The 23,212-nt window shown below is 41.3% G+C and overlaps 1 protein-coding gene across 4 annotated transcripts in view; it reads right to left on the reverse strand.

Moving 5' to 3' along the window:
* Positions 1-4,448: 4,448 nt before the first annotated feature.
* Positions 4,449-23,212, reverse strand: part of cpne5b (copine Vb) — a 78,290-nt gene continuing 59,526 nt past the window's right edge. For all 4 annotated transcript variants that reach the window (XM_076992886.1, XM_076992877.1, XM_076993012.1 and 1 more), the window contains 7 exons: positions 20,301-20,347; positions 17,538-17,719; positions 14,236-14,363; positions 12,300-12,402; positions 7,287-7,344; positions 5,543-5,616; positions 4,449-4,941 (listed from right to left, as the gene is read on the reverse strand). In XM_076992886.1, the coding sequence (XP_076849001.1) occupies positions 4,753-4,941; positions 5,543-5,616; positions 7,287-7,344; positions 12,300-12,402; positions 14,236-14,363; positions 17,538-17,719; positions 20,301-20,347 (781 nt within the window). In that variant the 3' untranslated portion in view covers positions 4,449-4,752. The remainder of the gene's footprint in view (positions 4,942-5,542; positions 5,617-7,286; positions 7,345-12,299; positions 12,403-14,235; positions 14,364-17,537; positions 17,720-20,300; positions 20,348-23,212) is intronic.

Here is a 23,212-nt window from a genome sequence, read left to right on the forward strand (position 1 = left end):
TGGGAATATCCTCCTTTATGACCATTTAAAACACACAAATGCGCTTTGACTGTCACGTCCAAGGTCTGAGAACACAATGCTAACCAACCTGATGATTAGTCAGGGCTCCAGTAGTCCTGTGCTGTTTGTCTACTACTACTAGAGCACAGGAGTAAGTTTTGAGCCAGGAACATGGCAAATCTCTGACCAGTCTCCTTATGAGAGTGGGAGCTTCTAATTGTGCTGCAACAGAGGCCACCACCAGCTCGAGTCTCCCAGGTGTGTTGCTCCGCTAGGCAGTGAAGCCTTTCATTAAAAATGCGTGCAAGAGACAAAGGAACAAAGACCCCCCCCCCCCCCCCCCCCAGGCATAAACAGAAAGAAGCAGAGAGAGAGATGGGCTCTTTTGTGAACTAGCATTTCCCAGGTGTTGACCATAAATAACACATGGAATTCATGGTGGAATTCAGGTCTTTGAATTTTGCAGCTCTCCCCATTCAGATGACTGTTCAGGTGTGATGACAGCCCCAGACAATGCGCCCGTCTCTCTAACTGTCCACCCAGCGGTTTTCAAGCATCATCCACCAGAGAACATATGATTAATCAACATTCTCAAGCGCTCATGTTCACACACACACACACACACACACACACACACACACACACACACACACAGTCAAAGCTTAATCTCACATTTCCCAAATTCACTTTTGTGCTCTGAATACTTTTGGTGTCTATTCCATTGAGAGACATGTGCCTTCTGCGCATGTAAAACAATGTAAATGACGTTGTGCTGGATAATCTAAGCCCAGTAACGTAATTCCAGGTGGATGCTGGATGTGAGTCCACCTTGCTTCAGCATACTTTGATTGGCATATGGAACAGGAGTCCCAGAAGCCCTGATAACTTATGTATGCTGTGCATATAACTTGGCTCTAAGCATCACTGCTGTGTTGTGGTGAGTCCAGGGCTGTTTACTGGGTGCTGATCTCAGTCAAGCTTTGGCATTTCCATTGCAGTCGTGCAACGTGCAACCACGTGACTTGAGATCAGCTGCATGATTGCTAAGCTCTTGAGCCAGTGTCTTAAGGTTTAATACAGGTTTAAACTATACTCTACAGGGCAGTAGCCCTTCACATAGAGGGAGGGAACCCTCGTGATCTAGAGGGCTATTAAGTTTTTTGGGCAAAATGTTGAATCTAATTTTATGAGCATTTCAAAACTGGGTTTCAAGTGCTTCCTAATGATCCCATAATGGGTTTTGCACACGAAAAGGTTTGGACAGGGTCAGGAAACCCGATTGTAGATAAAAAAAAAAAAAAAAGATTAACTGTTTTTTTTATCCACAAATACTGGCACTAGTGTTCATCTGAAATGCTTCTCACATCTCCTTTACATTTCAATTACATAACTAGTTTCAAAATTTCAATCTATGTAAATTAACAAAAATGTATGCTTTATTTGCAGTTAAGATGAGTCAGTTAAGAGTCAATGCTGTTTATATCTGTACATGAATTCATTCTGAATTATAAGAGCTGAGTACAACACACAGCAGTAGTCAGCTTATCTGTGTGTGTGTGTGTGTGTGTGTGTGGGGGGGGGGGGGGGGGGGTAAATTACACCATACTGCGAGATGAGATTGAAGTGTTAGATTTCTGTTCCTCGTGCATTGGGAAGCTTATGTCTGAGGTTTTGAGTACTAAAGAGCCTGGGAGAATGGGCCTCTACATCTGCCCTGTTAAAGAGGCAGATGTAGAGAATAAAACAATGAAATATGTTGCCCAGGGTTACCAAGAATCACCCCAGAATCACTCAGAGAATTAACATGTGTAAAAGAGTTTGTCATCTTTATTAATTTTCAGTTAAGGCAATCCGATACAAAGCATTTCACAATTCACTGTTATGACAACAATGTACAATATAGTTCATTTGGAGGGGTAAAAACATACCAATGAAAATAACAACAAAACAAAACGGAACCAAAAAAAAAAAAATGATTTGAGGACAAAACCATATAGGCATTTAAAAAAATATCAAAGCATAAAAACAAACTATATCTGTGACATGCTGTGAGACTGCCCGTCCCCAGACCCGCACACATCACGACATCTCAGGTTAGGTACGGGAACAGCGAGAAAAGAAGACAGAACAGTTCACTAAAGCTGTTGCTATAGTTACATGCACAATTAATCACTGAAACTGGTTCTACCGTATGTTACAGATGTCGGCACTGAATGTTCAGTGTGTATCTACATCCTGTCAGAGTAAATCGGGAGTGGTTAGAAAGATTGGTACAGGCGCCACTGGATGTAGGAATGCAATCAAAGCCTTGTCATATGTTTTAGGCAAAAATAAGAAATAAATAAAACATGATATGAGAATCATGTCAGAAGGGAACATGTAGAGACATAATGTAGATCAGCAAATGACATCTTTGTAATAAAGCACTTCCCTAAATGTGTTTAGAGGAACATTAATTAATCATTAAAAGACTTACTCCAAGTGAAGATTGTAGGTCCATCCCTGCCCCATATGCACACGCGTACGCGTACACACACACACACACACACACACACACACACACGGGGGGGAAAAGAGTGACTCACCTAATTGATTTTAACATCTGTCAATGTGCCCTTCATAAAAGGTGGCAATCAAAGCTCCACTCGGTGTCCATGAAGTGTGATATGGAAACAACTAAAAGGAGTGATAATGCAGCTTTGTGTGTGTCCTTACAGAATCACACATTATACTTAAGAGGTGTGTACTATGCGTACTGTGTACTATGCATTCAAATACAAATGCATGCTATGCCGTATTGTAAGGCCTTGGCGAGGTGGGGAAGCGAAACAGCACTAAAGTCTCCATCTCGTCTCTGTTACGAGCCTCTCGAGATGACACACACGTGGCTTTTAGCTACTGCTGAGCTCTGGCTGATGCACCATGTATAATGGGTTTCTGCAGGAATGTGAAAGCAAAGGATATCATGAACCAGGTATATTACAGAGAACTGATGAACAGATTAATGGTTTGAATGAATGCGGTAACTGAATGAGATCCTTTGAAAGGCATTGATGCATACTTCAGCCCGAGGCAGCACCTTGTTTAGGAAATCTTGCAAAATCATCTCCATGGAAGAGTGCCCAAGGTGACCTGTGAACCTTCTTTAGTAATGATCTATGAAAATCTGCTGAGCATATTAGCCGTCTCCTAATTTATTGAGGATAACGCAACTGATGTCATTTATATTTTCATTAAAAACTTTCCAGAAATGTTGCATTTTAATTTAAATGTAGAAAACACTGGTGGGCTAAATGCCTCGTTCAGTTGAAGGCCTAATAAACTTGAATGTGCTGTTCACCCATGAACAGCTGTGGTGGAATAAATATGCATAGTTAAGTTCAACTGACATCACTCGTGTCTTCAAAGACAACTGAACATGGGATATCGAGAACGGGGATTCATATTCGCTTGTCTGTCCCATGTCAGAAACGGATCGCTCTGTTCAGAACGACACGAGCCCGTTAGGTCCGCTTCTAGCTTCAGCTCAGCACCGATGACTCAGTGCTGCAGCGTTATCTCGAGCGCAGCCGCGCACTGGAATTGCCACGTGTAACATCACCTGTGTCTCACTAAATCTGTATAGAGGACCATACGGAGGGTAATGCCCGCTGCTGTTCTAAAGAGCCAAGGCCTGCGCTCACGATTCAGCCCAGTCGGACACCCGGGTCACAGGACGGCCTTGCCCTTGTTTGATTAAAGGCCTCACCACTTTCAGACTGCTACTGGTGTGTTGTCATTCTGCTAGGAGACAAAGAGAGGGCGAGAGACGGAAGAAAAGCAGTGGTGACACTGGCTGAACTGCAATTAATCCTGGCTTGTGCAATATGACAATATGGGTGACATGGCGGCCCGGGCAAAACGCAACACAATTCAAGAATATCTGTTGTGAATACACTGCAAAATGCAATAAGCGTATAGAAAACAACCCGCAAGGGGTTTGGAGAAGGCCTAGTGTCTTTAATAGTCACTAAATCTTGATTCAGCATATTTTGAAGGCTTTCACAGTTCGATTTTCACATTATATACCAATCTTTTTTGCCTAGAAAATATCTATATAGAGAAAAGTTAAATGATCTATCTTGACTCGATCCAGCATGCTTTCAGAATGTATTTATGGTTTCAGACAGACAAGCATCAAGATCTATGATAGAACGTTTTGTCTGAAAAACTGCGGTGTGCAAAAGTGGCCAGTCAAATGTGTACAAACAAATCTCAATCCAAAATAAATGCCACTGAGATAGTTATCTAGAAACTTCACCTGAATGCACACACATTCTAAAACACCAATATGGAGAAAGGTCAAAGTTCAGCAGAGTAAACTCATCCTGGTACACTGAGAAGACCACATACAGGCACACGCTGACATCACAAACATCTTCCTCCTTCCTCATACTCTTCAGCGCTCCTCAATTCACCACTCCAAAATAGAAACAGTCACAGGCCAAGGGGTTTGTTTTTTTTTTTTTTTTTTTTTCTTTTGACAAAAATGGATAAGAACGTGAGTCTCATCCTTGGATCATGCTGTCCTCCCAGGGAAAAAAATAGGGACGTAAAAAGCACGTACAGAAATTCATCAGCACCTCCGAGTGTCCTGGAGTGTCCGTACATACAGCCACGCAGGACGCCGAAGCTCCTGCGTTTCACCACGCCTCTCCCGTCGTACCCAAGAGGCTGATGTCATCTTCAGCAAGCTCTCAGAGAACGGAGGCCTCAGATCTGTGTGTGGTGTGTGTGTCCCGGGGGTGTGTATGGCGGGGGTGACGGGTTGGGTTTAATGCCCCGGCTCTTCATGTAGGAGATGAACTGGTCTGGAATTTCAGCCAGGACGTCTTTGGCCAGTCGTGCCATACTCAGCACGTGGTTCCCAGTCCGGTCCATGTAGTCCCGGAATGGCACAAACTAAAAAAGGGCAAGAGGTTTTGGCTCGTTTGGTGGCAACATCTTGACTTAGCGGTAATTTATTCATCTATGCATCTGTTGATTCGTTAATAGCAACAATTGCATCAAATTTCCATTAGAAGCTCTAATTGATTCAAATAAGGCAAATGAAGTTAATTGTGCAAATAAATAAAATGATAGATTTTTATTATGATTGATTTAATTATGCAAATAAATAAAAGCCCCATAAGCATCTGTAAGAGTATGAGATTAGTGGTTACTACACATTATCAGTGCTAACGACACAGACTAAAAACACTGAAAGCACAAGCAGAAATCTTGGAGCATTTCAGAAGTGTGTTTGGGATCTGTCTCACTAATTACTTTATTATGGTTTGTGTTTTGGTTTGTGAGCCAGCTGCCTAAAAAACACCTAAAAACATAAAAGAACTGTTCAGTACTAAAAAAACACAAATTAAACAAGCCTTATTTACTCTGATTTTGCATAAGAGAGTCACCACAATATCAAAAGGATTCAAACTGCAATAAGGTAATTATTTCATGTAGATTTGTTTGTTTCATGGACTTTCAGAGCTCCATGCCATCATGGCGTTCACATCACCTGGACAATATCCCGTTCTGCTAGCTTCCCTCGCGACGAGATTCTGATGTCGTCCCCGTCCAGCTCCACCATGGCTGAAACAGAGAGGCAGCTCCTACCAGTCAACACCGGCCCGTTTTCACCAGTCATCTTCTACCAGTCAACACCAGCCCGTTTTCACCAGTCAGCTCCTATCAGTCGACACCGGGTCTGTTTTCACCCGGCCGCAATAGAAGAGACTGACGCTATGTCTCATTGGCAGTGCTGTGATACATTGGTCTTTTGGTGCTGCCTTATGCAGGAATTAGAGGCTTATAATGAGTCTTAAGGAAGGCATATACTGTACATACACCACTTAAACCGATTGTCCTCCTGCATTTCCAGAGCTGTGTGAAATAATCTAAGACAAAAACATGCCATTTCTGACATCATCACACTGCACTGCAAGCATCTGTTTTGTGCTACTAATTTCTGGTGAACTGTTTCTACCTAGAATGCTGTGGTTTGACGAGGTGCTGATGTCCATTATTGCACGTCCAGATTTGTACATTTGCACCCTCACATCCAAGCACTTCCATCTGCTCTTTAGTGAAATGTTTTAAGCTCTGCCCCGAACACTCCATTCCCGTTGGGGTTAGCAGCCCTCCGAAGGTATGACGCACCTAATGTGTTTGGCTGAGAAATTAACGACATATTAATCACTGCTCCCTCCTAAATTTTTTTCACCTCGCCCATCTTTTCTGCGTAGAGCTCTTACGGATGCACCTGCCTAGAAAGTCACCGTCACCGGACATGTTCCCGGGGTTTATGACTTATGGCCACGTGGTTGAGACCCTTGTGGGACGGTGAATTGAGCATGCCTGCTCTCATTAAGCTAACAAACTCCCCAAACCTGAACTGGCATCTGACAACGGAACTAGTGTGAAATCATCATTTCTACTAGCAGAAGCTATTATTTTAATACTTTCACTGTAATACGTACTACCCCACTAAAGATTCAACCAAATACAGACATTTTTAACACTGTAATCAAATAAAAATGCTCAAAAATGTCATAGTAACCATACCCTGTCAGACTAGAGCACAACCAGGGTGTCAAACAGTGTACAGAACTATACATATGATGACGGGTAACCTGAGACAGCAAGTCCATTACTGTGTTAATCACAGTTTATTGCTTTGGTGCTCTCTACAAAGGTAATTGGTGCCCATAATGAAGGAGCACTTTGAATTGTATTACTGGCTTCCAGAACGGACTCCTCTCTGCGTGAGAAATGTGCAGTTATTATTGGCCTAGGCCTTGAACATACTCTCAGTGCGGTGGAGAACACCATCAGGGCACACGTTACAACTGCTCGGTGTCTCCAGCTCCGCCCACCAGTGGGTCCCTCACGCGGCCTCGCGGCAGGACGACGTGACGGCCCGCGCCCATTACTGGATGCGGCACGCTAATTACAGCATCCACCATGATTAAGCTGTGCATTTCTAAGCGATGCCCCCTGTGACCTGTCTTCCCTGCACTTTCTCCGATCATGCAAATGAGCTGGTAATTGCTCTTGGAGCGTCTGTCTGCCTAATTGCTAAAAATGAGCCCAGCAGATCTTACCTGTGTGGATTTTTTAAATATTATTTATTTTTTTAATTCAATCCATTCATTAAAACTCTGGTAGGGGTTGTCCTTGTTAATGAGGCAAGGGTAAATAAACGCGATTTCTTATACACGAAGGAGAAAAGGCAGAAGCTGCTAGTGCTTACACAAGCTTACCGTCAAACTCTGCTTGTCCAACTCCGACGATAATAATGGACATCGGCAGCTTGGCAGCCTGTAAGCAAGAAGGAGATTAATGTCTCCAGGGGCAACAAGAACATTCCATTTTGCTCCCAATACATATAGCAAGAACTTATGAAGCAAATCAGTACATTGTGAATAGCTTAATTTGGTATGTCTTCTTAACAATGGGATGAATTATTCAGATGATTTGAATGGGTGAATCTAGGGCAGTTGGTATGTATATTGTTTAAGATTCATACTGCAGATGATCTTTCTGATCAAATGATCTGATCTTTCTGGTTCCCTTTAAGGTATTCTTGTGTTCAACCCGGTTTTAAAGCAGCTTTACTTGCTAACATTTGCTTGCTAGAAAAGTGCCTTCGGGGTTGAAGTTAAATATAACATGTCATTCATGTCATTCATTCAAGTTATTTACCATATCGGCAACATCAGAGAACTGTCCAGAAAACAAACCACATTGTAACTTATTGTCTTACATTGTCGAACAGGGATCTATGGCGACAGTGATAATCAAGGAAATGGTTAGGTCTGTGGATAACAAGGTAAGGGTTCACTATGATGTTTATGAGTTTCAGAAGAAATAGGCATCTCAGGATATTCAGGACAGCTGTGAGTTATCTTTGATATATATATATATATATATATATATATATATATATATATATATATATATATATATATATATATATATATATATATAGTGGTGGGCCGTTAACAGCGTTAACGGCGTTCGTTAATTTGATACTCTTATCGGGCGATATAAAAATTATCGCCGTTAATCTATTCTTAAAGTTGGGTTGGGAACTGGGTCAACAAAATGGGTAAGCAAACTATGATGACTTTCAACTTGATAGTTTAGCTCGGCTGTATTCCTAACGAAATTGCACAGTAGGGGCGAGAACGAGTTTTCAAACCTGTGAATTACAAATCGTACGTGTGTTTACATGGATGCAGCCACGAAGTCGCCAGGTTAGCGGAGCTTGGAGCGGTCGTTTTCTGCATGGTCCTAGCGCTAGATTCGTCGCTATTTAAATATTTCTTTTTAACCGTTAAAACTGCAGAGGACCAAAACCGGCTTTTGAAAAAGTCCCCCCCAAATTACGTCCGTGAGGTTAAATGTACTAAATGTTGGCTTACATTTCAAATATCATGTTTAGCTGAATAAACATGTTATCAACCCCTTTTAATGTACAGTATGTAGGCTTACAAATTCATGTTTAACTGAATAAACCATTGAACACGAGTAGCCTACATTTTATTGAGCATGTTTTTTTTCTTCAAGTATCAAAGTAGAACAGCTTCCTCAAGCAGTCATTGATGCATTTTGGAAACAGGAGATGAGCCCCTGGTCTAATGCACCCCCTGTATTAAGAAACCCTATCTCAAAAACTGACTTTTAGTCATTACTTGGGTAGCACGCATATGAGCCATTTTAATCTAGATTAATTTCAAGATTTCAGTGAGATTAATCTAGATTTAAAAAATGTATCTATGCCCACCCCTATATATATCCCTATATATATATATATATAATATATATATATATATATATATATCCCTATATATATATATATATATATATATATATATATATATATATATATATATATATATATATATATATATACATATATATATATATATATATATATATATATATATATATATATATATATATATATAAACACCATTAGAAAACGTTTGTTTGAATGTCCTGTTGGATATCTGTTTTGTCCTTCTAGCAGAGGTGCACGTCAGCTGTAGAGCGGTCTAGGGTGGGAATAGAGGGAGAGGGAGGCGGGGCCAGTATGATCGCCATGACACCCGCTGCTCCAGGATCCCGCCCAGCAACTCCCACTCTGGATAAGAGATGAAACTGTCATGGCAAAAATGAGTCACGGTGCACATTAGCAAACATCCTACTGTATAGCCATCTCAGAATCACCAACGTGCACACAGTCTTATTTGAACTTTCCCTTATGTAATCAGAGACCCAAACGAATGCTGTATTTTGAGATTCATGAGGCTTTATATAACAATCTGTCCTCACATTGCAGTGCTGTCTCAGACATCAATTTTGTTTGCTGGCTTCAATTTAATGTCTCAGAACAGAGCCGCAAACAAGAGTCCCCAGATGCTGGTGGGTGAAAGTTCTTTCTTCCGACGTCTCAAATGATGTGAGTACAACAGAGTTCACGACGTTCCATGTCAGGGGTGTGTGTCATGAGCATCATAGATAATTGAGCTCTGTTGCCCCATTTGTGCCATTGCCTCCCAACTTGAATGACAGGACAGATCCAGCATAATGAGAAAACAAAAAAGTGTCTCCATTCACAACAGTTGCCTTGACAACAACCAAAAAACAGCGGTGAAACAGCAGACAGACATTTATACCTATACACAAACACAACACAAACACACACAGTACAAAAAAGTATATTGTGAATATAACATCTGGGTACATGTCATACTGTCATATGAACTGTCAGCGTCATATAAACCACCCACCCCCCTTCATTTTGTGTCTCTTCGTTACATATTCAAATACCTACAGCTGAGTCATGCCCAGCAGATGGTTTATGAAATGTATTTAGAGCCACACAGCTACACTCAACCACTGAGATGGGAGACTTTGGAAAGGTGGAACTTGTTGGGGAAAACAACATCATCTTTGTTTCTGCTGGGAGGCCTCTGTCGTTCTCTTTGCCTAATGTACAGCCTGTACCATGTACGTGTTGAAGGAAACACAACACACACTGTCACTTAGTGTCCCAACTGGCAGCTTGGGGATGGACTAATGATGTTGAAGAAGTAATGGAGAGAGGGAGCAGTCCTGAGAAGTTTGTGCACAGTGACGGCGTGTACATGCGAGGACCTTTGGATCGTCAGACAGCAGCTTAAGTCGTTTCCATTTGGGTTTCTCATCAGACACTGAGTGAGTGGCTGGTTCAATGTGGAAAAGGGTTGGTTGGCTAATTAGTTGTCCCGCCTGTCACGGTAACAGTGACATCTAATTGGCCAAAGGAAGGTCTATGTGGACATTGGGTGAGCCCTTAGCATTCAAGTAGCTGTTCCCACATGGCCAATGTTGCCAATTTAGAAACTATGTTGCAGGATTTAGTGAATTTTCAGTCCCCTTTTAGTCCCCTTTTTAATCTAAGGATTGGCCCCAGTGTTGGCAACTATTTTCAATTCAAAGTAACTAGAATGTTAGTAGTACAGAGCAGTAGCTTTGAAATGGCTAGTAAGTGACTGCTGGTTAACACGCAGTGTTCATGGGCCATGTTTCATCTACTTCAAACTCGACGTGTCTGACAGCAGACACAGAAAAACACACCAGTCAGTACAGCTTTAATGTGAATTTGGCTAAATTAACATACAGCATAGAATAGGGGAGAAGTGGGGGGTATAATCAGAAACTACACTACATGCCTAATGAGAACCATCAGGTAGACTGCGATGTTTTTTTAGCAGAGTGCTGATGAGGAGAATCAGGCGTGTACAAAAATATATATATACACTTTTGACTGTTGAAAAAAAAACAAAAACTCTTAATAAGTGCAAACTGCCTATCTTCACTTATTCCTAGGCCATATTCCACTACTAACGATTCACCACAGGGCCGAAATTACACCAACCATGAAACGGCTACAGTTGGCTGAAGCAATGAGAGCTTGTGCGGGAAACACAGTTCCGGACAGCATCCTGCAGTTCGGAGGATGTTCCGCTTTTAAAATGGCGGGGTCAGAGAGCAGAGACCATGAGCAGCTGTTTATGGGAATGCCATGTTCCTCATAAATGATGCATGCGGTCCTCCCTGCTGGGGTGCACCATGCTCAGATCGGATAAGTAGGTCAGCGGTTCTCGACGGGATGCCACAGCATGCCCCGCAATCTTTGAAGGAGCGGCATCAACGCAACGCCGCAGTCTGTGCCCTCCCGAGTCCTGCGCGGCACACCTACTCCAACGAGCTATGGCATCTGCACCTACGTCGCCATCGCTCAATTTGAATTTCGTCGACGCTTCTCAGTCTCGAATAGCGTAGCCGTGAAGTGTTTGACGCCAGCGGGCGTCTCGTCACCTCCTCGACTAGAAAGCACAGAAGCTAAAAAATTGGTTCAGAGGTTTAGCTATGGTCTTCGTTCCTGACACCATCTTTGGGAGTGAACAGCAGGAGATCAGATATTTTAGGCGTAGCTTAGCATGTGTTAGAATGTGTTCTTGCAAACCAAAAAAATAACTAAATCATAGGATTAATCATAGGAGAAACTTATCTACTACCAACTATCAGTGTTTATTTCATGTGAAATTTTTAATCTGATTTGCTTGGTTTGCGAGGTATTCACTCAAGAAGTGTTGTTTTTATTTTTTAAAGAATTATTCACACTGTTTGCTCCCGTACTTCCTTTTATGTCATGCATTTCAACCATCACTCCTCAAATGCTCAAATGACTTTGATTAAAAATGCATCGAGATAGCTGTGGAAAAATGTGAACATCACTCTTGCTGCATGTGTTTCATGGTTGATACAAATTTACACACTCAAGATGCGAAATACAAAAGAGACATTACTTCGGTTAATGTCCATCGCTGCGGTTTGTTCTTTGAAGCACACCAAAGGAAGACATTCCGGAGGACATTCCCAGTGTGGACGTAGGACACGAGAGACCGAGCAGCAGGCAAGATCTTAAAAGGAAGGTGTGGCTGTTCTAATGATTTGATTAACAGTCGCAAATTCCCTTTAAATCCAGTCTGCTGGGAAGTCAGGCATTTTCAGCCGTACGGGCGTTTTGCTCCAATGATGCGATGTCAGATGTAGGAACACACCTGTAGATCACTTACCTGAATTCCCAGACTGTGTTTGAAGATCTGAAACTAGTCTGTTAAAACCAGTGTAAAAGGTGCAAGTCCACATTACGTGCATAGGATGTAACTGCCCATAAGGACACCTTTCACAGTGTGGGTCATGTTTACGCCCCTACTTACATTTACAATGGCTTCTTTGGTCTGGGACATGTCTGATATGACACCGTCTGTGATGATGAGGAGGATGAAGTACTGTGAGCCGTCCTGGACAGCCGCTGCATACCTTCGGAAATAACAGACACTTTTTGGAAAAGTGGAAGAAGAACAAGGTCAACTGCTCCTCGCTACATTGCTGGCCAGAGTTCCCCTTTCACCACATGTAGTAATGATTTCCAGTGCACCACACAGCCATGCCTACACGTCCTCAGAAAGTGAGCTAGGTGTTTCAAAGAGATTGATTTTGTCACAGGTTCCAAATCTCTAAATTTAATTTACACGCTATTTCCTCCTCCACCTTGCCTGCTGTAACAATCCTTTTAGAATGTAAATGACCCAGCGTGGCAGGCTTTGTATAGCCTGTGCAAGTCTCTTGTATTTGTCAAGGAATAATCGGACTCTGTAGGTATCTGCCTCTCTTAGTGCCAGGGCGCACGGAGGCACATCATGTTTTAATTAAACAAGTATAATTCAAGTCTATCGAGATGGCATTTTTAATTACTTTGGAGGGGATGCATAATCAGATTGAAAAAGATTTTTTTGCTCGATCCTGAAGAACTGCCTGTACGGTGCAGAGAGACATCAGAAAATCATTTGCCTCCTTCTTTTACCGGACACATACTAACCATGCTGTGAATTAGTCAAATTGGGAATATCAGTGTGCACCATATCGAATTATAGTAAATAATTAGGACAGACACTAAATTTGGTGTTTGGGTTCAAATAATTTGAATGGATTTTAAGGTTTCAACCAATAGTTTCTCCTAATGATACTAAAGTGTTTTGTTCATCATGTCTAGTTAAAATTTGTGAGAAATATCAAATATTCAGAGACAATAATTACAGAGTCTATTGATATACCATTTTGACAAACCATTTTAACCTTACAGAAACTAAAGGACAGCATTACCGTAATGGTAATTAGGATAAAAGACCAAGTTTACATGAAGTCAGAATGAATGAAGGGAAAACAGCAGTGTTGTTTTGGTATGAAGCTTCCTTTCACAATCCCTAAAATAAATACCCATACACCATTGTCTGCCCCCAGCACCCTTATAAATGGTCCACTATTAGATGTGTTGCTTATTTAAATAGCCACTGAGCCTCAAAGGGCAAGGAGACTGCAAAGTGTGTATTTGTGCAATGTGTTGGTCAGAGTAATATGCAATTGCCATCTTCTGCAGAGTTGAACTGCAGTTCACACTGGTGTAACGGCTTTCTTTACTGTCATGATGCATGTCTCCATATATTTTTAAGTCCACTATAAATTCAACAGGAGGAGCACAATGTTGAAATGTGTATTTTAGAGAGGTAACTAGTATATAATGTAATGTAACAAGGAGACCACTGGAAATATGTCAAATTCATGTGTATGGTGGCAGTCTTGTGATAAGGAAAACAGCTACCCAGAGTCCCTGTTTGCTCTGATCTATGATAATAGATGGCATTAAATACATTGCGCTGGAGTTTAAAAATAGTTAAATAACGAGTGACTGTTCCATTCATGCAGAAAATGACATTTACAAAGCATGATATCATATGCTAAAATGTCTGTATGCAGTCATTAGTGTAACTACGATATGCAAGCTGACATTTGAACACTTACATCCCAAATAAATAAAGTTCTCAAATGATGCAGTTGTGCATAAAACAATTGTGCTAAGGTTAACTGTGTATGAAAATGCACAGTACTTGTAAAGTATTGCAAACATAAAGTTAAATGCAACAATACATTATCTACAAACTTCATGAGGTAAAACCAACTGAGGCCAGTCATAAATGCTTTCTCCTGTCTGACTAGTTTGAGGGTGATGGGGCACTTAATTGGATGACTTTGTTTGCTGATCCCTAAGCTTACAACACCGTAGAGGTTTTCCCCAGAGTGTTCTGTGAGAGGTACCTGGCCACATGGTTGACAACAGGAGCAAAGTTTGTGGGCCCGTAGAGCTGGACCTTCTTTAAGCTCTGGTGGTACGCCTCCAAGATGCCCTCGATCCCGTTACAGTACGGGTTCTCAATGTTGCCGTTCTGGCGGAAACATTAATGAACGTTTGTTCAGCTAACAAGAAAATGCTTAAATCGGCATGAAGCTAATCTACACATCAGTATTATGTGACCGCATATCACTTCCATTAAAATCCATTGATTGACTTAGTATCGAATTGAATGACAAACAAACAATGTGCTGAGGCAAGAAAAACACACATAATGTATCAGGCAGTCCAAATGATGCCCATAATTATTCAGCCAGTGATTTCTAATTAGTCTACTAAATGCCTTCGACAGCCTAATAGAGTTTCAATTGTTACTGATGTGTTTCCAAACTCAATTAAGACCTTCTGAGACATACACCATAACGAGCATGTGAAACAAATGATGCCCTAATTGCATTTCAATTGTTTTTAGCAATTTTTTTGTGAGTTTTTGTGGGTTTGTACAATGCAGTGCTTAAGTAATGGGACAGTGCATAAGTAATGAGACAGTGATACAGTACTTCCTTTGGTTTCATTTGAAAATGAAACACTGTATGACCATTTTTATGTTAGTTACCCCAAACATACTGCTCAAGTTATTTATATCCTTAATGAGATATGTCAGGATTAACCTTTCAAATGTTGTCTAGTGACTCGTAATGAGTTCTTAACTGTAACAATCAATGATTATGGATAATAAATACCAAAGTTAGAAAGTTTAATCATTACTGAAATGTGTATATCATTAAAGACCTTCTGTGATCATCTCATTTTTAAATTGGTGTTTTTTTTTTTTACTCATTCTCTTCCTCACTGTTTGACTGTTTTCATTCATCTACAAAACACATTTTTTACATTTTGGAAATGCAGTAATATTTTTTTTCCTCCTCTCACACAGAAAACTGCATTACAGGACTATAAAAGTGCCACTAAAGTAATACATTCTTTAGAAAATGGAAAGAGGTGGTCTTACCTACTGGATAACAACACATTAATGGATAATTTTACAATTGGCAGCCCCTAATGCAATCTAAAACTCTCTCTTTCTCCCTCTCTCTCTCTATATATATAGTATATACACACACTATATTGCCAAATGTATTCGCTCACCTTCCTTGACTCACATATTCATATGAGCTCATGAGCTTCAGTGACATCCCATTCCTAATCCACAGGGTTCAATTTGACATTGGTCCACCCTTTGCAGCTTGAACAGCTCCAACTCTTCTGGGAAGGCTGTCCACAAGATTTAGGAGTATTTATTGGGATTTTTGACCATTCTTCCAGAAGCGCATTTGTGAGGTCACATACTGATGTTGGACAAGAAAGCCTGGCTCTCGGTCTCCGCTTTAATTCAGGTGTTCTATCGGGTTGAGGTGCAGGCCAGTCAAGTTCATCCACGCCATGTCTTTATGGACCTTGCTTTGTGCACTGGTGCACAGTCATGTTGGAAGAGGAAGGGGCCAGCTCCGAACTGTTCAAACAAAGTTGGAAGCATGGAATTGTCCAAAATGTCTTGGTATGCTGAAGCATTCAGAGTTCCTTTCAATGAAACTAAGGGGCCAAGCACAGCTCCTGAAAAACAACCCCACACCATAATCCCCCCTCCACCAAACTTTACACTTGGCACAATGCAGTCAGACAAGTACTGTTCTTCTGGCAACCGCCAAACCCAAACTCGTCCATCAGACTGCCAGATGGAGAAGCATGATTCGTCACTCCAGAGAACACACCTCCATTGCTCTAAAGTCCAGTGGCGCCGTGCTTTACACCACTGCACCCAATGCTTTGCATCGCGCTTGGTGATGTTTGGCTTGGATGCAGCTGCTTGACCATGGAATCCCACTCCATGAAGCTCTCTGCACACTGTTCTTGAGCTAATCTGAAAGCCACATGAAGTTTGGATGTCTGTATTGATTTTCATCAGAAAGTTTGCGACCTCTTCACACTATGCGCTTCAGCATCCGCTGACCCTGCTCCGTCAGTTTATGTGGCCTACCACTTCATGGCTGAGTTGCTGTTGTTCCCAAACACTTCCATTTTCTGATAATATAGCTGACAATTGACTGTGGAATATTTAGGAGCGAGAAAACATGACTGGATTTGTTGGAATTCACTGAGGTCCTGAGAGCGACCCATTCTTTCACAAATGTTTGTAAAAACAGTCTGCATGCCTAGGTGCTTAATTTTATACACCTGTGGCCATGGAAGTAACTGGAACACCTGACTCCGATCATTTGGATGGGTGAGCGAATACTTTTGCTTTTCATATATTGCGCCGTAAACCGATTTTCGGTGTAAGTTGGAACATACGTACATACTGTACATTAAATTGTAGATGTGTCGTAACCACAAAACATCGTAACTCAGGACTGACGTATATTATATTCAGGAGTATTGAGTGCCTTTACTGTACATACTTTACAGTAGGTCAACATTTCTGAATTAAAAATCTTTTTTTTTTCAGTTTGTCTTATATAATATTCTAGTTTTCTGAGATAATGATTTTGGGTTCTCAAGCCTTAACCATCAACATTAACTAAAAAAAACACTTGAAATAGATCATACTGTTGTTTGTCATCATGAATCCATATTGAACTGAGATGTGACCTATAGCGTCTCTGCAGCATAGAGATACATAGATATTAAATATTGTAAATGCAGCATAGAGATACATAGAGATATTAAATATTGTAGTAAAGTACACAAAGTTTCCAGACAAAACACACACACGTCACACACACACACACGTCACACACACACACACACACACACACATACACACACACACATACACACTCTCTCTCTCTCTCTCTCTCTCTCTCTCTCTCTCTCTCTCTCTCTCTCTCTCTCTCTCTCTCTCGTGTGGTTTTGGTTTGGAGTCTATCATGTGCTGACAGACACTGCAGCTTCTGAATTCAAGAGAGAGGGAGTAGAAACAGAAACAGAGGCTCTGATCAATTTAGACTTTTGGCTGTGTTGGACTAGCAAGAGATGCCAAAGCCATAATCTCCCTCTGAGCAAGCATTACTAACCAGGGGAAAATACAGCATATTTCGCTCACACACATTGTTAGGACAGACATAGTTTTTGAATATCCAACATAGAAGAACAAGGATTGGGGTTGTTTATGTTGGTAAAATGGAAACAAAGTAATGGACTGGTCACAGAGGAATCCGTCTTGGCTTCAGAAGAAAGGACATGTGGACATGGTGGCCCACCAACTCACCAGGGGAAATTCATGGGACACGCGTCCATCAGGTGGTAGCTTGGCCCCAAAGCCCAGTGCCGGGAACATCTTATCACTGTCGTAGTCCTGGATGATCTCCCCCACGGCCTTCAACGCCATGGCATAGGCGTTCATCTGGTACGGGTTCATGTAGTGGAGGGATGTGGATTGGGATGGATTACCTAGAGATCAGCATTAGTGTTATACTACAGTGGAAGAATGACACGGGTCTTGGTGAAAGGCTTTTTCCATGCCCTGACACATCTGGTTGGATGCAACCAATGCTTCACTTAAGCAGAGGTTGACGGTCAGTCCGTGGGGACTTACGGCTCCTCCAGGTCTTTAGTTCTAGCTCCACATACAACAAATCACTTGGTCAGCTCTTGATTACCAGGCTAAGGTATGTTGGAGAGCTGAAAAGTAAACATGTGAACTACCTACAGGTCCCCAAGACTACATACACAGTTAGTATTGGGGCTGATCTCACTTTTAGATATCATATCTAAATCAGCATTGTATCACATCGATAACAATGATATCAATTAAACCAGACCTAGACAAGCTCATCCATATTTTTATTTTTAACACGATTGATTCGTGTAATGATCTCCTAACTAGACTCACTAAAAGATAATCTTTAGTTTGTTGTTGAAGAATCAATCACTCTAAAGCAGGTATGTCAAAGTCAAATGCACCAAGGGCCAAAAAACCAAATTTGCTACAAGCCAAGGGCCGGACTGGTTCAATGTTTATTAAAACATACTGAAATGATTGCACATAGCCTATTGAACCAAGACCCAACACAGTGTATATTATTTAATGCTTAAATGAATAAAGCAATATTTTCTTATGGATCTGTCAGTAATTTCAAGTGAAAACATTTTTCAACAAGCAAACAGATAAAAACAAACTTCCTTCAAAGAAAACATGTTCTGTACGGTACATTAAATGAATAAAGTAATAAAGGTATTAAAAGTGCTGGAATTTATGCTAAAGTACTTGAAAATGCTTGAAATTGTAACTACTTCGTTTCACAACATATATCTATCTGACTGAACAGTTAACAAATACGAGCCTCTTCCAGGACGAAACATGAGAGAATGTGAAGACGTTAAGATTGGGCGTTTTGAAAATAAACTATTATTTAAACTATTAAATAATGTGAATAAAAAGCGAATTATTTCGAATCATTTCAAATAAATGTATAAATATTTAACTTAATTAAGTTTAACGTGCTGGTGCGCGCAAAGTTACAAAATTCGAGAGGTGCACGACCTCGCGAATCACAGCGCGCGACTCCCTCGCCCACCGCCAGAGCCACTGCGATTACGTCATTTTCGCCGAGCGGACCCTCGCCGCTTGTGTGCGCTGCAGTGACTTCGCGGGCTACCGTTGCATTGTGGGGAATGTAGTGTTTGTGCGTGCAAAACACCAGCGGGCGGCTGTGGCCTGCGGGCCGGTTCTAATAGTAATTAAATATAATCCAGGGGGCCATAGATAATCAATTCGCGGGCCGGATCTGGCCCGCGGGCCTTGATTTTGACATATGTGCTCTAAAGTATTACAACTGGACTATAAATTGCTTAATGGTGTAGGTCCAAGGGTCTCTGTCTGAAATGCAACAGTGATATGATCTGACCAGAACTCTCAGATCAGTAGGAACTAATCAGTTAGTCCTGCCCAAGGTCAAGAATAATTATGGAGAGGCAGCGTTTAGCTATTATGCTGTTTTATAATGGAAATAGTTGAGAAGAGCCCCGGCAGTGTGAAACCTGTATTAAGAATGTTCTTCTTTGACAATGGTTTCAGCTCAGTTAAACACAGTTCTTTCAGCTCCTGATGGACTACACTTTAGTATTTCATTTTCACTACTGTAATGTACTTTTAGTTCTTTTTTCTTTTATTATTTTTTCATCGCTTGGAACTCTTTTAGCACTTCTAGAATTAGTTTATTTGTATTTATTGTTCTGTTGTTTAAATAAATTGTTTATCATTCAATCATTCTCTATTTGCCACTGTGTATGAAAAGTGTGACGTAAACAAACTTGCCTTACCTTATATAAGGGTTCAAATTCAAATACTAATCACACCTACAACAATGCTGTTGTCTGTGTTTACAACTTAATAGGTAAGAAGTGCATTTAGTGCATCCTGGCCTGCTGGGAGGCTATTGACGTGCTTCTCGCTGTGTTATTGAGTGTGGAGAGTTCCAACAGTTCAAAGGCACACGAACTGCCAGCCGGCATTGTTTTGTTGAACTGCTACAAATAAACTCAAAATAGCAATGAAGTACCACAGGCAACCATGCTCAACAAATCCCCCTGAACCACAGCCACACGTCCTACCTCACATCTTCATGCTCACTAACACACCTTCTTGGTTGGACCACATTAGGTTTGAATTCTTAATAGTGCTTTCAGAAGTGCAGTAATTATTCCTAATTGCAGTAAGTAAATCTTTCCATGCGACAGGGGACCACATTCATTAGCAGCTGGTGTCATTCAGCCATTCTGCAGACTATTCTCTACCTGGCTGCCCCCAGGACGTACTGAGAGTCCCAGATTGGTGTTCTGTTCAACCTGGCTGAGCAGGGGTCCAGCCATTCATAGCCATTAGACCAAACTCTGCTGAGTGGAAGAATCATGGTGTTAAGAGGCTCCGCTTTATATATATATATTTTAAAAACTAGTTAAGGAGTTTTGGAAGTCCTCAACCTTTTCTCAGTTTATTGGCTACTTTTTGTTTAATCAATTAATCACTTACCGTTAGAGGCGGTGAAATCAATGGCCACTGTGAAATTGATCTGGGTCCTGGGGAGCAATGCAAGACAAAAAAAAGTGTCAGCAAAACTGAACCCACCAATTCTGAGCCCAGACAGATATACACCTATGCTTACGCATGTGCCACATACACAGACAGATGCACATACACATGCACACGCACACGCACACGCACACACACACACACACACACACACACACACACACACACACACACACACACACACACACACACACGTCTGCTAAGCAACGGTTAGCATCAGCTCCAGCTGCACGGATTAATTGGGATGAATGGGCTCGGTGATTCCACTGAACTCACATTACTGGTTTACTGTGCGTCAGCAACAGACCACTGCAGACTGGGAAGGGCTGTGTCGACAGTCCCTGCCACCAGTGATCCCACTTTCACTTTACTCTCACCCCCCAACCTGCATTTCCTATAACCACACCCACTTATGGCTTCCCACGCTACATGTGAGGGCTAATATAATTCAGATTGTATTATTAAGGTCTAGAGGTGCTGAAATGGCAGGCTAAATGTAGACCACTACCCCCCCATTGGAACCAGATTCAAGACAGTCATGCTGGCTACATGGACGCACTAATGCATTGTGGATTGTAGGCTACTTTAAATATCACCCAACCCCTCACCCCGCCAAAATATAGCAAATACAAAAAGTAACTGGATGGTGAGATGGTGGATTGTAACTACACTGTATTGTGTTTTGAAAGCAGCAGTCTTGGTGTTACGGATCTGAAATTTGAGAGCACGCTGAGGCAGAACTTAAACGTGCCGCATCCATTCTGAAGCTTTAAACATCAGACGTTTCACAAGCAACTTCAACCACACTATGTCTCAGCCATATGTTTACTGCAGTAAAGGAGCTTCAGAAAACCCTGGGACAAAACACAGTATCTACTGCAATATGTCAAATCTTCACAGAGCTGCACTGAAACATCTCTTCTCATGGCTGATTCAATAACCTAAGAAGCCCAGGACAGGTGTACATTAAAAATTAATTGCACGTTTTCCAAAATACATAATATTTCTTTTAGCAGAGTCATAATGCAAAGCAAATCGTGATCAAGCACTTAAGGAGGAATCTTAAAACAGTTTTTAAAATGATGGAATGTGTGCAGCGTTAATCTTTCATATTAGTCATGCAAGATGAAACTTAAAGAAGAAAAATACAGGACAGGAGACCCTTAGAGATTCAAAGGGTAAGAGCTGGGAACAAAAAGCAAAAAGAGAACTAATACATTTGTAATGAAAAGGGGAGAAAATTGCATTAACCTTTCAAATCCCTGGCTAATACCAAGACTCTTGCCCATTTGTAACCTGGATAGTAATTATCTCCTTTATTAATTCATGAAAAGTCATGTGATTTGCAAAGCCCTTTCTGTATTCATGCATGTATTAAAACACCATTCCCACAATTCAATATTATGGGTTGGATGGCATGCAGATATCGGACCTGTCTGATAAATGACTACAGACCCATATGTGAGAGGGTGGAATGACCTTCCAACAGCTGTTAATGATTTTACCATACCTGACTATACAAATACCTATTCAGAGTGTGTAACAAAACCATGCCATCTTCAGGTGTGGAAAAAATGCTAAAAAAAATGCTGTTAAAAATAGTGTTAATAGTTTCATTTTGTCAATTAATAAACTGCAAAATGAAAGATCAATAGAGAAATCTAGAACAAATCAACATTTGGTGTGACCGTCCTTTTTTTTTGTGCCATATTTTGTCAATTGTGATTTTTATTTTGTCAAATTTGTTTATTTTATTTTGTCAATTGTGATGGGGTGCTCAAGGGCACCCCAGTCATGGCCTCAGGTCTGGGAATCGAACCCATGACCCTCCGGTCACAAGACCAGTTCCCTACCACCAGGCCATGACTGCCCCTTTCCTTTGTCTTCAGAACAACATCAGTTCTTATATGTACACTTGCACAACGTCAGGGATTTTGTTGGATTACAGTCAAGTGTGTGATTAACTGATTATACCAAGCAGGTGATTATGATAATTTTCATATATAGGTTGAAACACACTCATTGGCTGAAACACAAACAGCTGTGTTGGAGGCTTAAGGCTGGGTTAGGAACAGCCAGGAAGGAAGAGCAGAGGAAAAGGAGGAGCAGAGGAAGTCTGCTACGAAGGTGAGGCTGTGGAAGACGTGGACCATGTAGAGGTTTCACATGAAAGGTCATACATCATGACAAGACTGAGCACAGCAACAAAAGGCAAGGTAGTTCTACCAGGTCTGCAAGGTTTCCCCCCCTGGCAACGATTTGAAAGCAGACTGGGGCATTAAGATATGCTGTGCAAGCTCTTCTGAAGAAGCACAAAGCAACAGACATCGTTGAGAAGTGTAGACGCAGCGGTGGGCCAAGGAGACCTACTGCAGCAGATGTAAAACACATCATGCTTGGGGAGATGTCCAGCAGAGTCATCAGCTCACAACTGACATAAACCAGCAGGACCCAGGGACACCATCTACTGTTGGAGGAGTCTGACCAGAAGTGGTCTTCACAGAAATAATGCAGTCGCCATGCTAGGACCATGCAGAAAACGACCTCTCCGAGCTCCGCTCCGGTAACATTTTACGTTCCTAAAATGAATTTTCCATGAAGCAAACCTGGCGACTTCGTGGCTGCATCCATGTAAAAACATGTACGATTTGTAATTAACAGCCGAGCTAAACTATCAAGTTGAAAGTCATCATAGTTTGCTTACCCATTTTGAGTTCCCAACCCAACTTTAAGAATAGATTAGATAAGAGTATCAAATTAACGACCGCCGTTAATATATATATATATATATTGCCGTTAACGTCATTCGATAATATGATACTCTTATCGGGTGATACAAAAAATATCGCTGT

The sequence above is a fragment of the Brachyhypopomus gauderio genome, chromosome 1 (assembly GCF_052324685.1).
Source record: "Brachyhypopomus gauderio isolate BG-103 chromosome 1, BGAUD_0.2, whole genome shotgun sequence".
Taxonomy (NCBI): Eukaryota; Metazoa; Chordata; class Actinopteri; order Gymnotiformes; family Hypopomidae; genus Brachyhypopomus; species Brachyhypopomus gauderio.